The 17937-nt window shown below is 55.8% G+C and overlaps 1 protein-coding gene across 1 annotated transcript in view; it reads right to left on the reverse strand.

The window, feature by feature from the left end:
• The window catches only part of LOC115948541, a 46251-nt gene that overhangs the window by 14150 nt on the left and 14164 nt on the right, over positions 1 to 17937 (reverse strand). The window contains 3 exon segments of the mRNA XM_031061747.1: positions 1351 to 1453; positions 7299 to 7453; positions 7691 to 7976. Of these exon segments, the coding sequence (XP_030917607.1) occupies positions 1351 to 1453; positions 7299 to 7453; positions 7691 to 7976 (544 nt within the window).

Consider the following 17937-nt stretch of genomic DNA (forward strand, 5'->3'; position numbering starts at 1 on the left):
GGAATGCAGCTGAGGCATCCACCATGTGATATACTCACAGCTCATCAAGGAAAGGAAGTGATAGTGAACAGTCAAATCCCACCAGCAATGCTAATTTAATCACCCTTAATGTCCTCGCCCTATTTTCCTAAGACCTGAGCTGAGAAGGATTTCTGAAGGAGCTGAGTGCTGGGGTGAGGAGGGGGGTGGAGTTTGACACTTTTCATTTGATGAAAGCTAAATGAACACAAGGCAGCCCTGGCTTGGCATGAGCAGCGCTGGGCTCTGACCCAGCTCCTGCACCGAGCAAAGGGATGGCAGAGCTGAAACGGATCATTTCAGGAAATGGCCAGCTCAGAAAATATTGCTGTGGCCCCAAGCAAATCCCACTGCCACAGCTCTCTGCTGCTCCTGGCTCAGAAAACATCCAGGAAGCACAGCAAGGGTGAGCTAGGTCTCGAAGGTCTAGAAATTTCAGGCGATGAAAAGGGAGATCAAAAGGCTGCTTCATCATGGACAAGGCTGCTTGAGGGCTGACACGGGAAGGTCTGTAATGGTGAATAGTGAGTGAAAGGTGGGAGGAAGCTGCTGCTTTGTGTCCCTTCCAAGACAAAAAACAGGATCGAGAGAGACCACGAGGTGGCAACACACTCCAGGAGAAGGATGTCCCGCATCCCCACTTTCCCAACCGGCAAACACCCACACAACCTTGCAAATCCAGAGTGAAGCAGAAACCATGCAATATCTCAAGTGAGTGACCCAGGGGGACACAGGCAGTCCCAGACGTGTGTCAGAGACCCCTAAACACAGACACTGTGCCCTGGCTGTCCATGCAGTGCTCACCCTGTCCCCATCCCCACCATTCCCTCGCTCCAGTCTGGGCAGGGCACCCCAGGGCACCCCCACCTCTGCTCCTGGGCTCTGGCTGAGAGCTCCTCCATCATCACCCTACAGAGAAAAACTAAGCCACAGATAGGGATGGAGCCTCTGGTGCAAACTGGGGTGGGTACAGGTGATATATTGACCTCTGGTAGTCCATTCAGGGTCACCTGACCACTGGGAACAGACCTCACCCCCTCTCTCTGCTCTGTCAGCTCCCCTCACTGCCACCACTCCCCAGGCTTTACTGTCGCAGAGCACTTTAGGGGACAGGATTCTGCTGCAGCACCATGGACACCTCATGGATTTGGGGGCTTCTCTCCAAGCCTCCATGCACAGGGTCCCCAGGTCACAAAGCACTGCTGATTCCCTCCCACCCACATGGCCCTCACCAGGAGCAGAGCTGCTTCCCATCTGCCCCAGGAAGGACACTGACTGTGGGGAAGAGGCTGGGGGGGGGGGGGGGGGGGTGGTCTGGTGCTGGGGCCTCACCTGTGAGACACCTGAGAGCCTCTTAGGCTGGACATGGTCTCCTCCAGGTTCTGACGTAGGTCCAGCACATTCTGCACTGTCCTCTTCCTCTGGGATTCAGGGTCTGTGGAGAGACAAAGTGAAGGCTTTAAAGGGATGGATGGATGGATGGATGGATGGATGGATGGATGGATGGATGGATGGATGGATGGATGGATGGATGGATGGAGCACCCCCCTGCCCATGGCCACGACTAACAGCCCTGGCTCTGCCCATCAGGAAAGGACAGGGCAAGTCTGGCATCAGGCTGGAGCTGCACCACCCTGAAATGCCACTCCCAAGCATGCAGCTGGGATGGTGATGTCTAGTTCAGAAAGGATGAGCTGGTAGAGACCAAGTGGGGCCACAGGACCCACACAGGTGACAGGAGCAGCAGTCCTGGAAGAATGTCCCCAAACCTGCCCCAGGCCCCAGGGGTGCTCCAGCTTGGGAACATGGGTGCTGGAGCAGCATCACTTGGTGTGCAGGCAGTGGGACCGAGGGGATGTCGGGGGGTGGAGGACACTGAGCCCCACTCATGAAGGAGTGGCTGCTTCTGTGCAGGGCTGGAGCAGCTGGTGGGACTGAGCCCCCACAGGCACAGCCCAGAGCTGAGGATCCCCAAGCTCTGTCTGCCCTGGGACTTCTCCAGGTGTACACACCCACAGCATGGATGAGTACACACACACACAGAGCCAGCCACCCCCCAAATGCACACGAGCACAGGCATCTACCCACATCATAACCACTTGTGCACATGTGCAAAGATATACAGGCACCTCCACAAACATGTACATCCACCTGCACACACAAAGGTGTGCACCCTGCCCAGAGACACCTGCACAGACGTGTGAGAACACAGACACCTGCACAGAGGAGGGGGTCACTCCTGGCACAGCCCCAGCAGTGCTGTGGGCTCGGGGCCATGGCTCCAGCCCCAAGTCCCTGTCCTGTTCACATGCACCCCGGGCACTAACAGCCGTGCCACTGCGGCTTTGATCCCTGATTTCAGGCCTTTCAGCTGCAGCCTGCCACGGATCTGCAGTGACAGCAGGCGTCAGGGACATGGGATGTGGCTCCTCCTAATGTAACGTGGCAACCAGCGCTTCAGGATTTGCAACGGCACCGGCACCATGTGAACTGCAGGGACAGGGGGATGGGGGACACTGCCAGCACACACCCCAGTGCAGGGATGGAAGATGGGGGACACTGCCAGCACACACCCCAGTGCAGGGATGGAAGATGGGGGACACTGCCAGCACACACCCCAGTGCAGGGATGGAAGATGGGGGACACTGCCAGCACACACCCCAGTGCAGGGATGGAAGATGGGGGACACTGCCAGCACACACCCCAGTGCAGGGACAGGGGGATGGGGGACACCACCAGCACCCACCCCAGCAGCTCCCCACCAAGGCACAGCCACATGCCAGTGCTCAAGCAGAGCTCCTTGAGTGTTCCTTGTCCCCATCACACTCTGGCCACGCCTCAGGCAGTACCCATGGGTGCTACCTCATCCCCAGGCTCCCCTTGCCCACCTGCCCGGGCAGGAGCACCTCAGACCAGTGAAGCGACCCTGATTTATGCATGAAGGGGGTGACAGGCAGGAACAGCCCGATGAGACGGGTTCAATGAAGCAGGTTAAAGTCAGTTGTAGATGAGGTAAAAGGGCTGGTGAGCCCACAGGGCATCCAGCGTGGCCAGCCACATCAGAGCATAAGGACACCCACCCCTGCATGTGTCCAATCACCCCAGTCCAACTCCCAGAACCTGGCTCAGCAGGATACAAGTCATTATTAACTCATTACTAAATCTCCATTGTGGAGATTGGAGGAGTTAATCAAAGGCACAGAAGCTCCAAGTGGTCCCCAGAGCCACAGGATGGGGATGCACAGGCAGTACAGGAGAGGGATGGAGCTGAGGTGGCTGCACACAGGGAACCAGGGTGCAGGAGAGGCTCGAGAGGCCCTCAGTGCTGAAGGGTGGCACCCACCTTGATCTGCAGCCAGGGACAAGGGGACACCATGCCTATCTAGTGGGGCAAGAAAGGATTGTGTTGGCACCTCAAAGCTGCAAAGTCCTGCCCTCAAGTTGCCTGCAAAGATGGATTTTCAGGCTTGAAACGACAGGGCAGGAACCTGTGGCCAGTCCCTGGCTGTTACACTGCAGTGTGTAGGGCAATGGGAGATGTGGGCTCTTTAAACCTCAGGGAACAGCAATACCAGCAATACAAAACCCACCAGTGTCCCCAGGCGGGACTCCATGCAGGAAAGGACCTGGCACCTTCAGTTCCTTCACCCTGGCCCCATTCAGTGGGTGCTGTAACCCACACCCAGCCCCTGCAGCCAGAGAACACACACTCTGGCAGTGCCACATCCCTGCGTGCTGGGCCAGGACTGAGTGGGACAGGATGAAGAGTCACTGTTGTCCCCTGGCGCCGACAGGGCTCCCACCCTGCCAGCTCAGCAGCGTGCTCCTCCCGGGCATGGCTCCCTCCCAAAGCCCCGTCTGCCTCCCCCAGGGCCACCCGCAGCCATTTCCCTGGGCACAGAGCCAGCGTGGGCCTGGCGCTGCCTCCTCCCCGGGCGCCACTGCCAGCGGGGCTGCTCTGGCCGTCCCAGTCCCAGGAGCAGTGGGGCGAGCCTGCCTGTGTCCCCAGCTGCCCTGACTGAGGGGCCAGCACAGGGACACCACCTCCCCTGCACTGCTCTGCTGCTGGGCCACCAATGGCAATAAGCAGCATCCCAGGGCTCAGGGACAAGAGTTCCAGGGCAATGACACCGACCCACATCCCCAGCTTCAACCATTGCCCCATTCGTCAACCATGCCTGGATGAGATCACCCCAGTTCTTGGGTGACAGTCCAGGCCACTCTAGACTCCAGGAAAAGCAGCAGCTCTCACCCTGGAAAGGGCCAAATTGGGACTGGAAGAGCTGCTCACCCACCTCTGGCACATGTCCTGCTGCTAGCACTGAAATGCCACCATCTGCCCCCACAGTGCTGTCCTGGTGGTGACACAGGGACTCCCACAGCCTGTTCCCCAGGGGCAGCGAGGGGCCAGGGGCAGGCTCGGAGCTCACCGAGTCACCGCATGCCAGAGTTGAGTCGAAACCGGAGCCACTGGGAGAGGCTGAAGTGTGGGAACAGCAAGAGAGTGCTGGATTCCACCCCACATCGATTTAGTAAGCTTGTGCAGCCAGATGTTTCCAGCTGCTGGAGCATGGAGCAGCAGAGAAGGCTCAGCCCATGCCGAGGCGGGATCAGTCAGACACCCGGCCTAGGCCAGGCTCAGTTTCCCAGCAGCGATGGCTGGGATGTGTTCTGCAGCACTGCCCACTCCACTGGAGCTGCACGCTCAGGGACTGATGTCTCCCTGCCCCAGCCCCAGGCTGGCCTGCAGCCCCTCAGCAGATCCCACTGCTCTCGCAGGCTCCGACCATCCTGCTGTTACAGAGGGAAGGGAGTGCTGCCTCTGGCCCTTTGCCCCCTGTTCTGACCATGCACAGGGCAGCCATGAGATGCAGCCACTGTCCCCAGGCCCTGCACTGGAAAGTCACCAGAGCCCATTGCCCAAATCACTTGTTCCTGTGACAGGCTGACATTTGCCTACACCCTCTGCTGTGCTTGAGCAACCCTCACTCAGCTGAGAGCTCCCACTCAACACTCCTTTCTCAACTGAGCCCTTCAACATCAGCAAATATGATACAGCCCCACTTGGCACTCGAGGAAACTGAGGGAGGAAGCCTCAGCCCAGTCCCAACCACCCCCTGACCTGCAGCACTCCCAGGCATGGCTTCCAGCACTGACATTTACACACACTCAGCCACCTGGCACTGTGGGTGCCTGGCCCCGACCCACGCAGTGCCCATCGCCCCCATCTCCTGCCTGCCAAGCTGGGGCAGCAGCAGGTACCACCACAAGAAGGAGCATCTGCAAGGTGGGATACAGGGCCAGAGGCAGCCAAGGAGGAAGAAGAAGAGGAGGAAGGAGAGAGCTGTGCTGGAATGGCTGGCTTAGGGCACACCACTGTCTGCTGTGAGTCTGACTGACAGGCAGATCAGAACCAAGGCTGGACAAGGCCGGGGGGCTCCAGGCTGTGCTCATGTCCAGCTCTCCCTGCACTTCCCAGAGCAAGCAGCAGCAGTTCCTTTGTCTGTGTGTCGGGGTGCAGCCCCGGCCCCGCAGCCGGGTGCTGCCGACGTGGCCAAGTACGTCAAGGAATGAGGAAATAATCAACTCCAAATGGCTCTGACAACTCATTTCAAAGCATGTGGCCACCAGCTCCTGCTGGGGTGAGGCAGGGCTGCATGCATGGGACACATGTGGCCCACGTGCCTTAGCACAGAAACTCATATGTGTGTGTGTGTGTGTGTGTGTGTGTGTGTGTGTGTGTGTGTGTGTTTGCATCATTCATGTGGGGGCCACATGGCAGCAATAGCCTGCAGAAAGATGCATGTCTGCATGAGTATCACCTATGCCTGTGACCTTGCACACGTGCCCACGTGTCCATATGCAGGCAGTGGGACAGCAGGACACGATACCAACACTGGCACAAGGGTGCCAGGCTTGCATGGGTGCACCGTCTGCACTCAGCATGAGTGTGGCACTCCCACCTGTGTTTTCTTGTCCCCCATGACCCAACTGGTCTCATTTAAGAGGATCCAACTGGGAAAGGACTCCAGTTGGCCCAGTAAAGATTTCAACAGCAAGCAAGAATTCACCGGGAAAGGCTGTGTGGTGTTCCTGAGTCATTCCAGTGGGCCCCTATTACACAGTAGCTGTAACGAATTTCCCCAGGCTGGAAAACATTTCTAACTGCTTGCTCAATTCCTTCCAGTGCATTGAAAAATCCACTAATAAACTCTGCAATAAAACCCATTCTCATGGGGCTGTGAGCCTCCTCCGGCCGCGCTGCACTCCCTGGCTCCACGAACCCTCGAGAAGACTCACACGGCTCCCTCCATCTGCCCCAGCCCCTGCTCCCACTCCTGTTTATGAATGAATCACCACAGGCACCGTTTTGTTGGTATTTTTCTTGAAAACCTTCCACTCTGGCACCTGGAGACCACCTGAGGGGAAACCCAACAGCCCAAGCCCAGTGTGAACCTCACTGAGCCCTGTGGGTTCCTCATTCACACCCTGCAGCCTGCAACTCTCACCAGCATCTGGGTATGCCACCAGCAGTCTTCCTGAATGGAGTAAATGGCTTTATCTTGCATTATTACATCCAGCTCTGATTCCCACTCCTGGATGGCTGGGCAGGGGGATGGTCGCAACCTGCGATCCTTCTCTTTGGGCTTAAATGTCTTTTCCCCCCAACAGCTCCCAAACAGGCAGAATAAGCAGTGGAGATGACTAACAGGGCTCCATGTGGTGACTGCCGTTCTGCAGTGCTGGCCTTGTTTTCCATCTCAAGCCCCATCCCTGCAATTCCTACATGCTTTCACCAAGGATGGACCAGTAGCCCCAAATCACTCCTCTCTCTCTGGAGATGTCCCAGGGCACCCAAGCTGGGCAGAGCGTGTCTTCCACACTTGCTCAGCGCCCCGGGAAAGCACCACACCCTTTCCTGCAAACCTGCTGCCCCACCCAGAAGGCAGCAGGTACATTAGCACTCCTGGTTTTATTACTTTGATTGGTGTGAGGAGAGAGCTGGCTGCCAGCCCTGCATCCCCTGCTGCAGTGTCAGGAGAGGGTCCTGCTCCCTGATAGGCAAGGACAGGGCCAGCCAGCACCCTGGTAATGGGGGTACTGGGGTACCTGGACAGCCGACTGGTGTTCTGCTGCCCCCAGGCAGATGGATGGCCACCATGCCCTGAAAGACAGCAGCAGCCGCTCAGCTGGTGGAGTTGGAGGTGCTATTCCCCATGGACATGGAGCGCAGCCTCCTGCCATCGCTGATGGCGATGTGCAGGGCAAGCTGCAGATACCTGAGTGCCCCAGCTGTGACTCCACCAAGGCAGGCTGGCCTCTGCACATGGTGCTGCTCTGCACGTAGCCCTGCAAGGCTGTGGGAGGAGGTTGGACACGGCCCAGCACGTTCTGCACTTGCCCTTGGCTGAGGAAAGAGAGGCCAGCAGCAAGTCTTGGGGGAGACAATGGGGTTACAGCAGGCAGCACTGTGGGGTAGCATGTGTCCTGCAGAGCCCATGTCCCCCAAGGAGCACCAGCCCCTGAGGAGCCAGAGCCAGAGAGGTGACAGGGCTCTGGTTTGGCACAGCCACCCCATGTCTCACATGTTGGTGGACCCTTCTTCAGAATGACATGGCTCTGCAGGAGGCTCCAACAGTGGCTTCAGAGGGGGAGGAAGCCAATTCCCTACCTGCACTCATTGACTCTATTATTGCACCCCACCACTGTAGTCATCATCTCAGCCATCATCTCCACCACCATCCCCATCACCACCACCATCCCCACCACTGCAGTCATCATCACCACCACCATCCACATCACCACCACCATGCCCACCACTGCAGTCATGATCATCCCCACCATCCCCATCTCCACCATCATCCCCACCACTGCCACCAGCACAGGCAGGGGCAGCCCCACGCTGTGGGAGGGGGCCACCACCTCCCTGCTGGCAGGTGAGAGCAGACAATAAGCAGCTGTGCAGCAATGACAGGCTGGGACTCAAGCCGAATCAGCACTTTAGGGGCGATCGTGGCTGCTAAGCCTTGCGAATCACTGCTCATAACAAGGGCAGGGCTGAGAGACCTGGAGCCTGGACCCCGTCTGGCTCCAGTGAGCCAAGCTTTTAAAAGGGATTCAGACTTTCTCAGGCTAGAGCAGCCATAAATCTACTTAATTGGGTCTCTCCCATACACAAGTTTCCAAGTGAATCCACTGGAGAGATCCAGACTGGGCCTCCAGCCCATTTGTGGGTTATTCTTTCAATGGATGCTGTGCTTGGCCCCAAACCACCCCACCTGCACATCCAAACCACAGTTCCTTTTCCAGATCCAGAGCCTCTAGCTGCTCCATGTCCAGGCATTTCACCTCTGTGCTCCTCTGTGCTGATGAGCTAGGGGAGGCAGAAGTCCCATGTTTTGGGACAGACTCTGCTTCTGCACAAGGCACTACTCACCCAAGAGCCACACCTGCCTCCAAAGCTGCTCCTGAAAGCATCAGAGGAGGTGGGAGCATCCCAACACCCCTGTCCCCAGCACCACAGGTCTCCAAAATAATCCATGCAAACACTTGTGCAGCTTGGGAAGGAGTGGGATGGTAGGTTAACAGGCCAAATCCATGCTCCAAGGGATGCCCCGAGACTCTGGCCACTGGCACACACAGCAGCAGTCACACATGGTGACATTAACTCCCTGCTGACAGCCCCAGGGCTTTGGGAACACAGAGACAGTGTCACCAGTGGTCACTGCACCTGGGATTTGTGCTAAGCTGACAGAGGAGGGTCAGACTGGTCACGCAGCGCTCCATGCCTCAGTTTGCCCTGGAGCCTGCCATTCTCCTCACAGTTCTGCATTACCAAGGTGTGCTAGTGCCCTGCTGGCCGCCAACACTGCACAGCTGTGTCCAGCCTGGTTTCAGCATCCCAAACACAACACCTTTCCCACAGCCACCAGCAGATGGTCAGGGCAATGCGCTGCAGACCCTACGCAAAGAAGCCAAAAAGTGGGGAAGAAATGGAAAAAAGCCCTAATTCCCCAGGGTGAGGCAGAACAGCACAGCCAGGCCCCAGCACAGAGGCCCCAGAGCAGCCGGCAGCAGCGGGTTCACACTCCCCACGCATCACCAGACGCAGGTTGGACATTGTGGAAATTCAAAATTCCAGATGGCTCTTTTTGGGTGGGTTTTTTTTTTTTTTTGCCTTGCCTCATTTCCAAGGCAACAAGACTCCCTGTCATCTGCCAGTTGCCATAGAGATTTCACCTGATTCTGCTTCAGCGGAAGAGAAAGCCAGGCTCCTCGCTGCTGCTGAGGAGCCACGAGCCGAGACCGCCTTCAAACTTACTGGGAAGAGCAAAGATAAATGGGGCTTTATATGAGGAAGGCAATGGGCTGATTCAGAGGATCAAAGGAAGGAACTGCGGGTTTCTATAGCACAAATCAGCCCTTCACTTCACTGCTTTGGTGCCCTCCAGATGCGCCCTGCATCTGGGGATGTCGCCAGCTCTCGCTCCAAGCTTTGCCTGGTGGAGGAGGGGGGATGTGGGTGCATGGGGAATCCTGCACCCACTGCTTAGAGCGTATCAAGGACCAATCTGGGCTCCCTGCAGGAAAGGGAGGGCACACGGCCTGTGCAGGTGACAGCCATGTCCTAACCCCATAATGACCCTCCCTCACCCTGTACAGCCCTTCACCAAAGGCCCTGTGACCCAAAGAGCCAAGGGGAGGATGGGGAAATGCAGGAGCAGCTAGGGAGGAGGAGATGCCCATGGGCTGTGCTCAGCATAGCCTGGCTGTCATGGACATGGGGGTCAAGCACCACAGGCCCCCAGGGCAGCCACATGCAGGCAGACACAGGGTATGTTCCTCATCAGCACCAAAGCCATCCCAACAGCCCCATCACTGCTGGGGATCATCCATGGAGACGGTGTGGATGCATCCACACCCCAAGCCCAGGTGCAGCACGTGATTTAGTCATTCCTCCCAGACCCACCCTCTCCCCAGGCCCCTGTGACAGCAGCCCTTGGACTCTCAGTCAGATGCCCCAAATGAGTTGATCTGATATGCCCCTGCCTGGGGCTCCCAGTTGTCAATGATAATGAATCCCTTGGGCACAGGAGAAAGTTCCAGGCACTGGCAGGGTGCTCATGGGTGGCAGTCACCCCTGTGTACAAAAGGCCAAGGTCCCCACACTCATCCCTCCCCACTGGGTGCCCAGGTCTGGCTGAAAGGGCATTTATCAGGTCCCAGAGCCTCTGCCCTCCCCAGCCCATATCCCTGCACCAGGGCCAGCGGAGAAGGGCCCGACTGGGCAGCTCTTAGCTCGAGTTGGCTCTGCTTTGTAGAAGAACAGTCATTAGCAGAGCCAAATTTCCCATTCCCAGCCAGAATACAGCCATGCTTGGGGAAGCTTTATATTCACAGAGACAAACAACTCACATTTGCTTTTTAACTGTTGGAATTGCACCCACTGGGACAGAGCGAACAGGGAGCCTTTTGTCCCCCTTGCCTTGTGACTGAGAGCTTTGTGCAGAGCAATGCGTTGCAAACATAATTCTCCCCGGCCTCAGCTGGGCTCTGGTAGACACTTGGTCTGTCTGTCCATCACCAGATCAGCCAAAGAGTCCTCATGTGTCTCCAGCAGGAAAGAGTCCTCATGTGTCTCCAGAAGGAATGCAAAATGTCCTCCCCAGCTTCCCTGGCAGCCTGTGGAGCTGCTCCACACTGAAAGATCAGAGACACTCAAATGGACCCAAAACACAGCTGGTGATGGGGGCTCTTCATCTCTCAAGTACCTGGGGTGGGCAACCAGAGTGGCAGGCAGCTACAGGCAGCAGAGCTGCTCTCTGGGGCTACAGCTCACGTGGATGCAAGGAAGAGCAGCTCCAAGCATGGAAAATCCCAGCATGGCACAGGCACAAAGAGCAGCTCATCGTGAGCCTCCAGAGAAGGTGCCCCAGCCACACCCCAGAAACGGCATCTCTGGAAACCTCCAGCCCACTGCCAAGCTCCTGAATATCAGAGCTGGCACTCACTAAGCTGTGAGCACCAGCAGTCCTTAGAGCTCTCACTCTGGAGAGGGACAAGGGACTGCTCTCCCAGCATGGGACATGTCCTTGAGGCACCAGCTGAACCCCCACCTCAGCCCAGCAGCACCACTCAGGGATGAGCATCCTTCACTCCAGAAGAGGGAGATCCTGGAACAGCTGCTCCCCTCCAAACATTCAGCTTCAGGAAGGGGCTTAGCATTGCAAGCACACCCTGGGCTCTCTGCAAAGCCTGGGGGATGTGCACCATGAGGGTCCAGCTGACAGCAGGGTCAGACCCCAGGGTAGGTCATCAGCCCTTGCACCAGAGGCTCCCTCAATAGCCCCGTCGAGAGAAGAGACTGGGCAGGAGGCAGAGCACCTCGGGGGGCAAACCCAGCTTAACGAGTTCCAGGCTCGTTAGTAGATCTATTGTTACTGCATCCCGCGGGAGGAGGGAGATAACACAGGCTATTTTTGCTTCCATCTGGGGAATCGTTTTCCTGCAACATGTACTGCCACGATGCTAATTTTTAAGGCTGATGATTAATTGATGTCAGGCTCATTACGGGGCCAACGGATCTCTCTTCCCTGGGAGCGCCAAGGACAGAGGGAGACGTGTTTTGACAGATGTCGCTGGAGCTGCGTGTGAGTGACGTCCTAACAACAGAGGAGAATAGGAGCCATTACCATGGAAAGCCCTGGAAATGGGAAGGGAAGTGCCTGCACGCGACCCCAGCACCCCTCCTCGAACAGCCCCTAATCAGCCCTTCACGCTCTGCCCCGTGGTTACCAGGGCTTTGCTCCGGAGATAAACGGTCTTTGTGCACACCCAGGGAGAATTGAATCTCCTGCCTGCGGCGAGGAGGGCTTGGCCTTTCTTCTCCCCCTCCCCAGCCTCGCAGGAGGGCCAGGTGCCAAATTCACTCTGGCACCAGAAGCAGCAGCCTGCAGGGAGCCGGAAACAAGTCTGCAACACATATGATCCCCAGGATCCCGCAAGGCTCGGGCTCTCCCTGCACCTGCGGTCCCCGGCAGCAGCGGGGTGGGTGAGCACTGCTGGGGTGCCCAGGGCTGCTGGTCGTACCAGGCACTGGGCAAGGTTCACCCTGAAAATCGTGGCAGCATCTGCAATAGCAGCCCAGGCAGGGCTGCAGATCAACACACATATCACAGATTTTGGGGTCCCTTCAGTCTGCAGCATCAGCTGCCCAGGTGATGTTCACGCCAAAGCAATCCCCCCATATCCTCCCAAAGATGGAGCTGTGCATGCTGAGCGGCAGAAGGATTGCTTGAAGAGAGTGCCATGGCTCCTACAGCAACACAATGACCTCCTGCACTCCTCAGGTCTCCCATGTCCCCTGCCCAGAAGCAGGATGAGGCATCCTTCTAACTCAGTGGAGAGCATGGGGAGATCGTGATCAGTGCAGATGATCTCTCCTGCCCACTGTGCCAGCTCCCCAGGGCCGCCCTCACTGCAGTCAGGGGGTACAGAGCATCATGCCCTGCCACAGCTCTCAGCTTGCTTCCCTCCCCACCAACATTGCCATTACCTCTGCTGGCCTTGTTACCTGCTCCTCCAAACTTCCCTGGGAAAGGTAACTAACCCACCGGAGCCAGGAGCAGCACCAGCCCCACATCTCTCCCCATCATGGGGCTCCACACCCAGCACCCAGGGCTCCATCCTGCTGCCCCACAACAGTGCCTCCCGTCCCTGTGCCAGGGACATGCTGGGTGTGTGCTGGGGAGCTCAGCAGCAGCAGTCTCCTGCATCCATACTCAGCCAAATTCGACACCAGCTCCAAAGGCTGCACAGCCAATCTGCCAGCAGTGTTATTACAAACTTGTGTTAATTGCTGCACAGTGCCTCGAGCATCCTTCACAGGGGGAGGGATGCAGATAAACTGTCTATTCTTAGCACTGATGGTTCCCCACTCCTGGTGCCGGCCCACACCATCCTCCAACTGCTTCCAGACCTGCTCCCTCTCTCAAAGTGCACTCGGAGAGTCCCCACCACCAGGGAAAGGTTTTCTTGAGCAGCAGTTATGCTTTTCCCACTAAAGGTGATTTGCAGAGAAGGAAGGTCCTGTCTCCTTCAGGAAATCTATTTGTGCCACAGGAGGGAAGGGCATGCTTGGGACCAGAAAGCTTCATGAGAGCTACCGCTCGGTCTTTACCCAGGGGCTAGGGGCTGGCATGGAGGAAGTGTGCTTTACCTCCACCACCTGCATTTGTGAGTGAAGGGATGCTGACACACCCTACTATTCTATGCAAAGAGCTGCTGTTCCACCTACAACTCCAAATTTTACTGGGGGCCTGGCAGTACATGGGATGGACAGGGTGAAAAATGCTCCCAGTCAGGCACCAGTGCCAATCAGAGGGATTTCAGTGTAGCCTCTGGACTTTCCCCAGTGCAGCTCCTGTGGCTGCCCTCACTATGCACCTGCCAACACCAGGGGCTGAGTGACATGTGATGACAGCAGCCATGAGTCTCCAGGCACAATGGGAGAGCAGCCACTCACCTCTGGACCCCACACACGGACAAGCCCCATCCCCTGCAGGCTGCAGGATCCCTTTAAGCATGCTGAGACCACAGGGAGTTACAGCCCCAACTTGGACAGCTGGGATCCCCAGCCAAGCTCGAGACAATGCCATTCCCTGAGCTGTCAAAGCGCCAGCGCACACCGTCCCACAGGCAGACCCTCCTGGGAGTGCCACGCTTCCAGGATGGCGCAGAGGGGTCCCTGGCAGCACTGCAGCTGGGATTTATCTTCTCTAAGAATATCTCAGCTCCATGCAATGGCTGCCTGCGCAGCACAAGCCCTCTTCGCTGTGGGAAGCACCTCTGCAACGTGCTTTGAGCTCTTCTCCCCAAATTTGCTCTGGGGGCTGTCCAAGCACTGACGATGCACAGCCCAGAGCCACAACTGCTGCAAGAGAACCGAGCCAACACTACAGCTTGGGGGGAAAGCATCAGCCAAAAGTCACTCAAACAAGGAAGCAATTTGTCTTATTCTGGCTACACTCCCTTGAAAAAGCAGCAGAGAGCAGGGAAATCAGGATCACGTGCAGCGCGCTGACCGAGCACCCACCGCAGCAGCAATGGGGAGCGTTCACACCAGGAGCCTGACAGATAGAACAGAATAAGGGAAAAAGGATGGAAAAAGAAATGCCATGTGACCCCTCACTCGATCCAAGGCAGACACCACATCCAACAGTTCAGAATATGCAATACGCACAATGAGCTCCAGTGAGTAATTAATCCCTTCAGGAACACTGTAAGTGATTGCAGACAGCTTACCAAGAAAAAAAAATTGGAAAGTCATTGAAAAAATTACCACAAAGTGTTTCTTTTTCTTTTCCAGCCTGAAATACAATGAGATCTGCAAGAAGCCCTCTCTGCTCTGCACAGTGTGACAGCAGTGGATTTCCAACAACCAGCTGGTTTTGCAACAACACTCAATCTACCTGCCAAGGTGAAAGTTGTGAGAAACCAGCCCAGCCTGACACAGGCAGCAAGAGTGGCTGGTACCAGTGCTGGGCCCTGGCCTTGGTGTCAGTGGGACACGGTGGAGGGACGCTTCTGGAGGGACAAGGCACGGCACAAAAAGGTGTCCATGATATCTGACAACTTCATCGGTGATTCAAACTTTCACAGGTCAGAGCTTGGCTTATGGAGCAGGACAAGCCCTCCTGGTGATGGGATTTGGGCTCCCTGGTGATGCTTAGCTAAGTGAGCCAACCTCCCCTCCCATCTCCACCTCTCCCCTCCATCCTTGTGCTCCCTCTTGCCTTCTTCCACTTTCTCCAGCACTAACCAGCCAGTTCTTCAGCTGGAAGGCTCCAATTTGGACCAAATTCTGACCCACTGCACCCAAAGTTCTGCATCTGCTCAGTGCCCTGCACCACCAGGCAAGGAACCACATCTGTCCACATTCTGCCCTGTGTAAAGTGACCATGTGTGGGTGATCAACCCTGCAATCTCTGTGAACAGGCAGACAAGCATCCAGAGGCATCTGCAGGGGGGTGTGTCTTGCCCACTCCTCCAGCCTCAGTCCCCCACCTCCAGGGAGCACTGACCCCCAGCACTGACCCCCAGCCAGGGGGAATTACAGAGCACAGCAGCTGCCTTTTACTTCCATAATTTCATGGTATTTTTCAACCAACTACTACTACTTCTACTTGTAAAACAGGAGTTTATTAAAAAGGGTATTAGGAAAGGTATTTTCTCCTGTCAATAAAGTGACTTAAAATTAGTTGGAACTTTCAAATTAAAAACACAACCTAAACTTTCACGTCCACTTGCAATCACTCTGATTTGGAAAACAGTTTTTTCCTCATATCCTCTCCTGGGTTTTCTCCCCTCTCTCCTGATCTCTCCTCACCATGTTTTTGTTTAAAAATTCATCAGGTCAGGGAAAAATGCCTGGGCAGGAAAAGAGGGTGGGGGAAAAAAAAAAAGGCAGAAGAAACTGTAGCTTTTGCAAACCCATCTCAGCACAGGGGAGAAGAAGAGCTTCCAGACTCACCTCCCTGCTCTTGGAAAGCAAAAGGCACTTGGAAGGACAAGGGAATACTGAATATTAACCAACCTCCTGCACACTCCAGCAGTAGATGCGGCCTCACTGACCCTCCTCAGAGTTCTGTGATCCTCCATGGCCTAACAGCTCCTCTAGCACGGCAACCAGGGGAAAAAGGGATGGATGAGGCAGGAAAAGAACCCTGGGTGTTGGTGTGGGATGCAGCCTGCACTGACCATAAACCCTGACTGCTGCCCCCAGCTCCTGACAGGGCTCTCACTCCACAAAGACAAGTGCCAGCTCATGTCTGGCCATGGCACAGCTCCGAGCTGGACGCTGGCTGATGTGAGGCACACCGCACAGGCAATGCTGATTTGGGGAAGGACTAAGATGGTGCTTGCACAGCAGCAAGGGTGCTCCCCTACCCAGTGGTGCAGGCACACAGAACCACCACAGAACAGTTCAGGTTGGAAGGGACCTTAAAGTCCATCTCGACCTAACACCTCCTACCTGACCAGGCTGCTGCAAGCCCCATCCATCCTGACCCTGAACACTTCCAGGGATGGCACAGCCACAGCTTCTCTGGGCAACCTGTGCCAGGGCCTGACCACACTCATACTAATGAATTTCTTCCTAAAATCCCTTCCTGCATCCCTGCAGTCACTCTCATCCTAGGCAGATCCTTCTCTGCTGTTCCAGAGCTTCCCTCTTACAACATGATTTTTGAGGACAGCTGCTGCACTCTCCACACAGGATGTGTGCAGCATCGGCTTACGAGTGAGCACACTCTGCCAGAGGATGAAAAGCTATATGGAAATGGAAGATCATTACCATGATCTCTGTGGAAACATCCCATCAGAGCAAGTTTTTTGTCCTCCTCCTTCTCTCTCCCCATGTGCACAAATTCTGGCACCCCATGCACCACTTGGCATTGCCTCAGCACTGTGGGTCCAAAATGCAGGCGTCTGATTTCTAAACCCATTGTCTGGGATGTGCTATTGAGCTGCAAAACATGGAAGGTTTGGGATGGAAAACAGGCATCTCCTGAAACACAAAAAGAAGCTGGCAACCCAGATTTTATTTGACTTTGAAGTTACAGAGAATGTCAACCAAACACAATTTGCTTTATTCCCGCAAAGGGAACGAGAATCTCAGCCACAAAATAAACCCACACCTCTGCCCCTGGAAGGCAGCAATGGACAAATGGGGAGCAGAGCAAAGAGAGCTCTACTGGTCACTGCTGCAGCACAGAGCAGCTGGGCTTGGAAACACATTACCCTGCTCCACCTGGGAATGTGAGGCAGGAAAAGCTGCTTTGTAAATTTACTTTTGATTTGGAGCTCAGGGCTCGTGTGCCATTACATTTAGCCAGTGCTCCTTATTCAGTTCCAGGCAGGGAGGTTTGCAGGAACCCCCAGAGTTTCACCCATTTTAATTTTAGCACGGTGACTGTTTGTACCAGTTACCTGCTGTTCATTTTTGAGAGTGAACAGGGTGGGAAGTGCCCAGTGGTACAAACAGCAGCTGAGCTGAGATCAAATCCTGCCTCCAGGTTACTGAACTTTCCCCACCATAATATCTGATGAGTGACCTCTCACTGCAGATTCTGCTTTCAGAGGAGCAGCTTTAAAAGCCCAACCTCCAGGCCCTACTCTGCACAGTCCTGAAAGCATCTCAAAGGCTCCAGGATGAGATTCCCTCACTCATCCCCCATGCTGCTTTATGAGTGGGGCCATTCCCCTCCCTCGCAGGAATCAGCCACATGTTCTCCATCTGGGAGCAGATGCCCATGAGCCAATAAGCTCAGCTTGGAAAACTTCACTGAAAATATCACCAAATTTCTGAGTGCTCTACAGACCGCAGCCAGATGATGGATTTTAGTGCTTCAGCAGTCCTGGGACGCTGTTTGGCACAGCACAGTAAAAGCACAGCTAAAAGGGCTCAGGGAAATGGAAATGAGATGGCTGGAGGTGCTGCTGCTGGAGAGTCTGCCCTCCTCCAGATGATCCAGCCTGTAAGGAGGGAGGGTCTCGGTCTGCTGGTGAATCAGCCCCCAAACAGCTGCTGTACTCAGCCTGGAGTGTTGAAGGACACCAGCTTGGGCCTCACAGCAATCCCTGCCACTGCTGGGGCACAGGGCAGAGCCCTGGGGAGAAAGGTGAGGGACCACGTAGGGCAGGGCCCCTCACTGCCCCATGCCAGCCATGCCCATGGCACTGCTAGCACAGAGCTGAGGAGAAAGAGGCCTGGGGTAGGTCCTGGGCACTGCTCCTCCCCACAGGGTCAGGATACAGCCAGCTTTTGATGCATTCAACCACCGACAGTAGGAGACAGGAGTCCAGACAGTGATAAATCCAGCCTCACACAACCCAGGATGAGACACCAAAATGGAATTT

The sequence above is a fragment of the Geospiza fortis genome, unplaced genomic scaffold (genome assembly GCF_000277835.1).
Source record: "Geospiza fortis unplaced genomic scaffold, GeoFor_1.0 scaffold26, whole genome shotgun sequence".
Lineage (NCBI taxonomy): Eukaryota > Metazoa > Chordata > Aves > Passeriformes > Thraupidae > Geospiza > Geospiza fortis.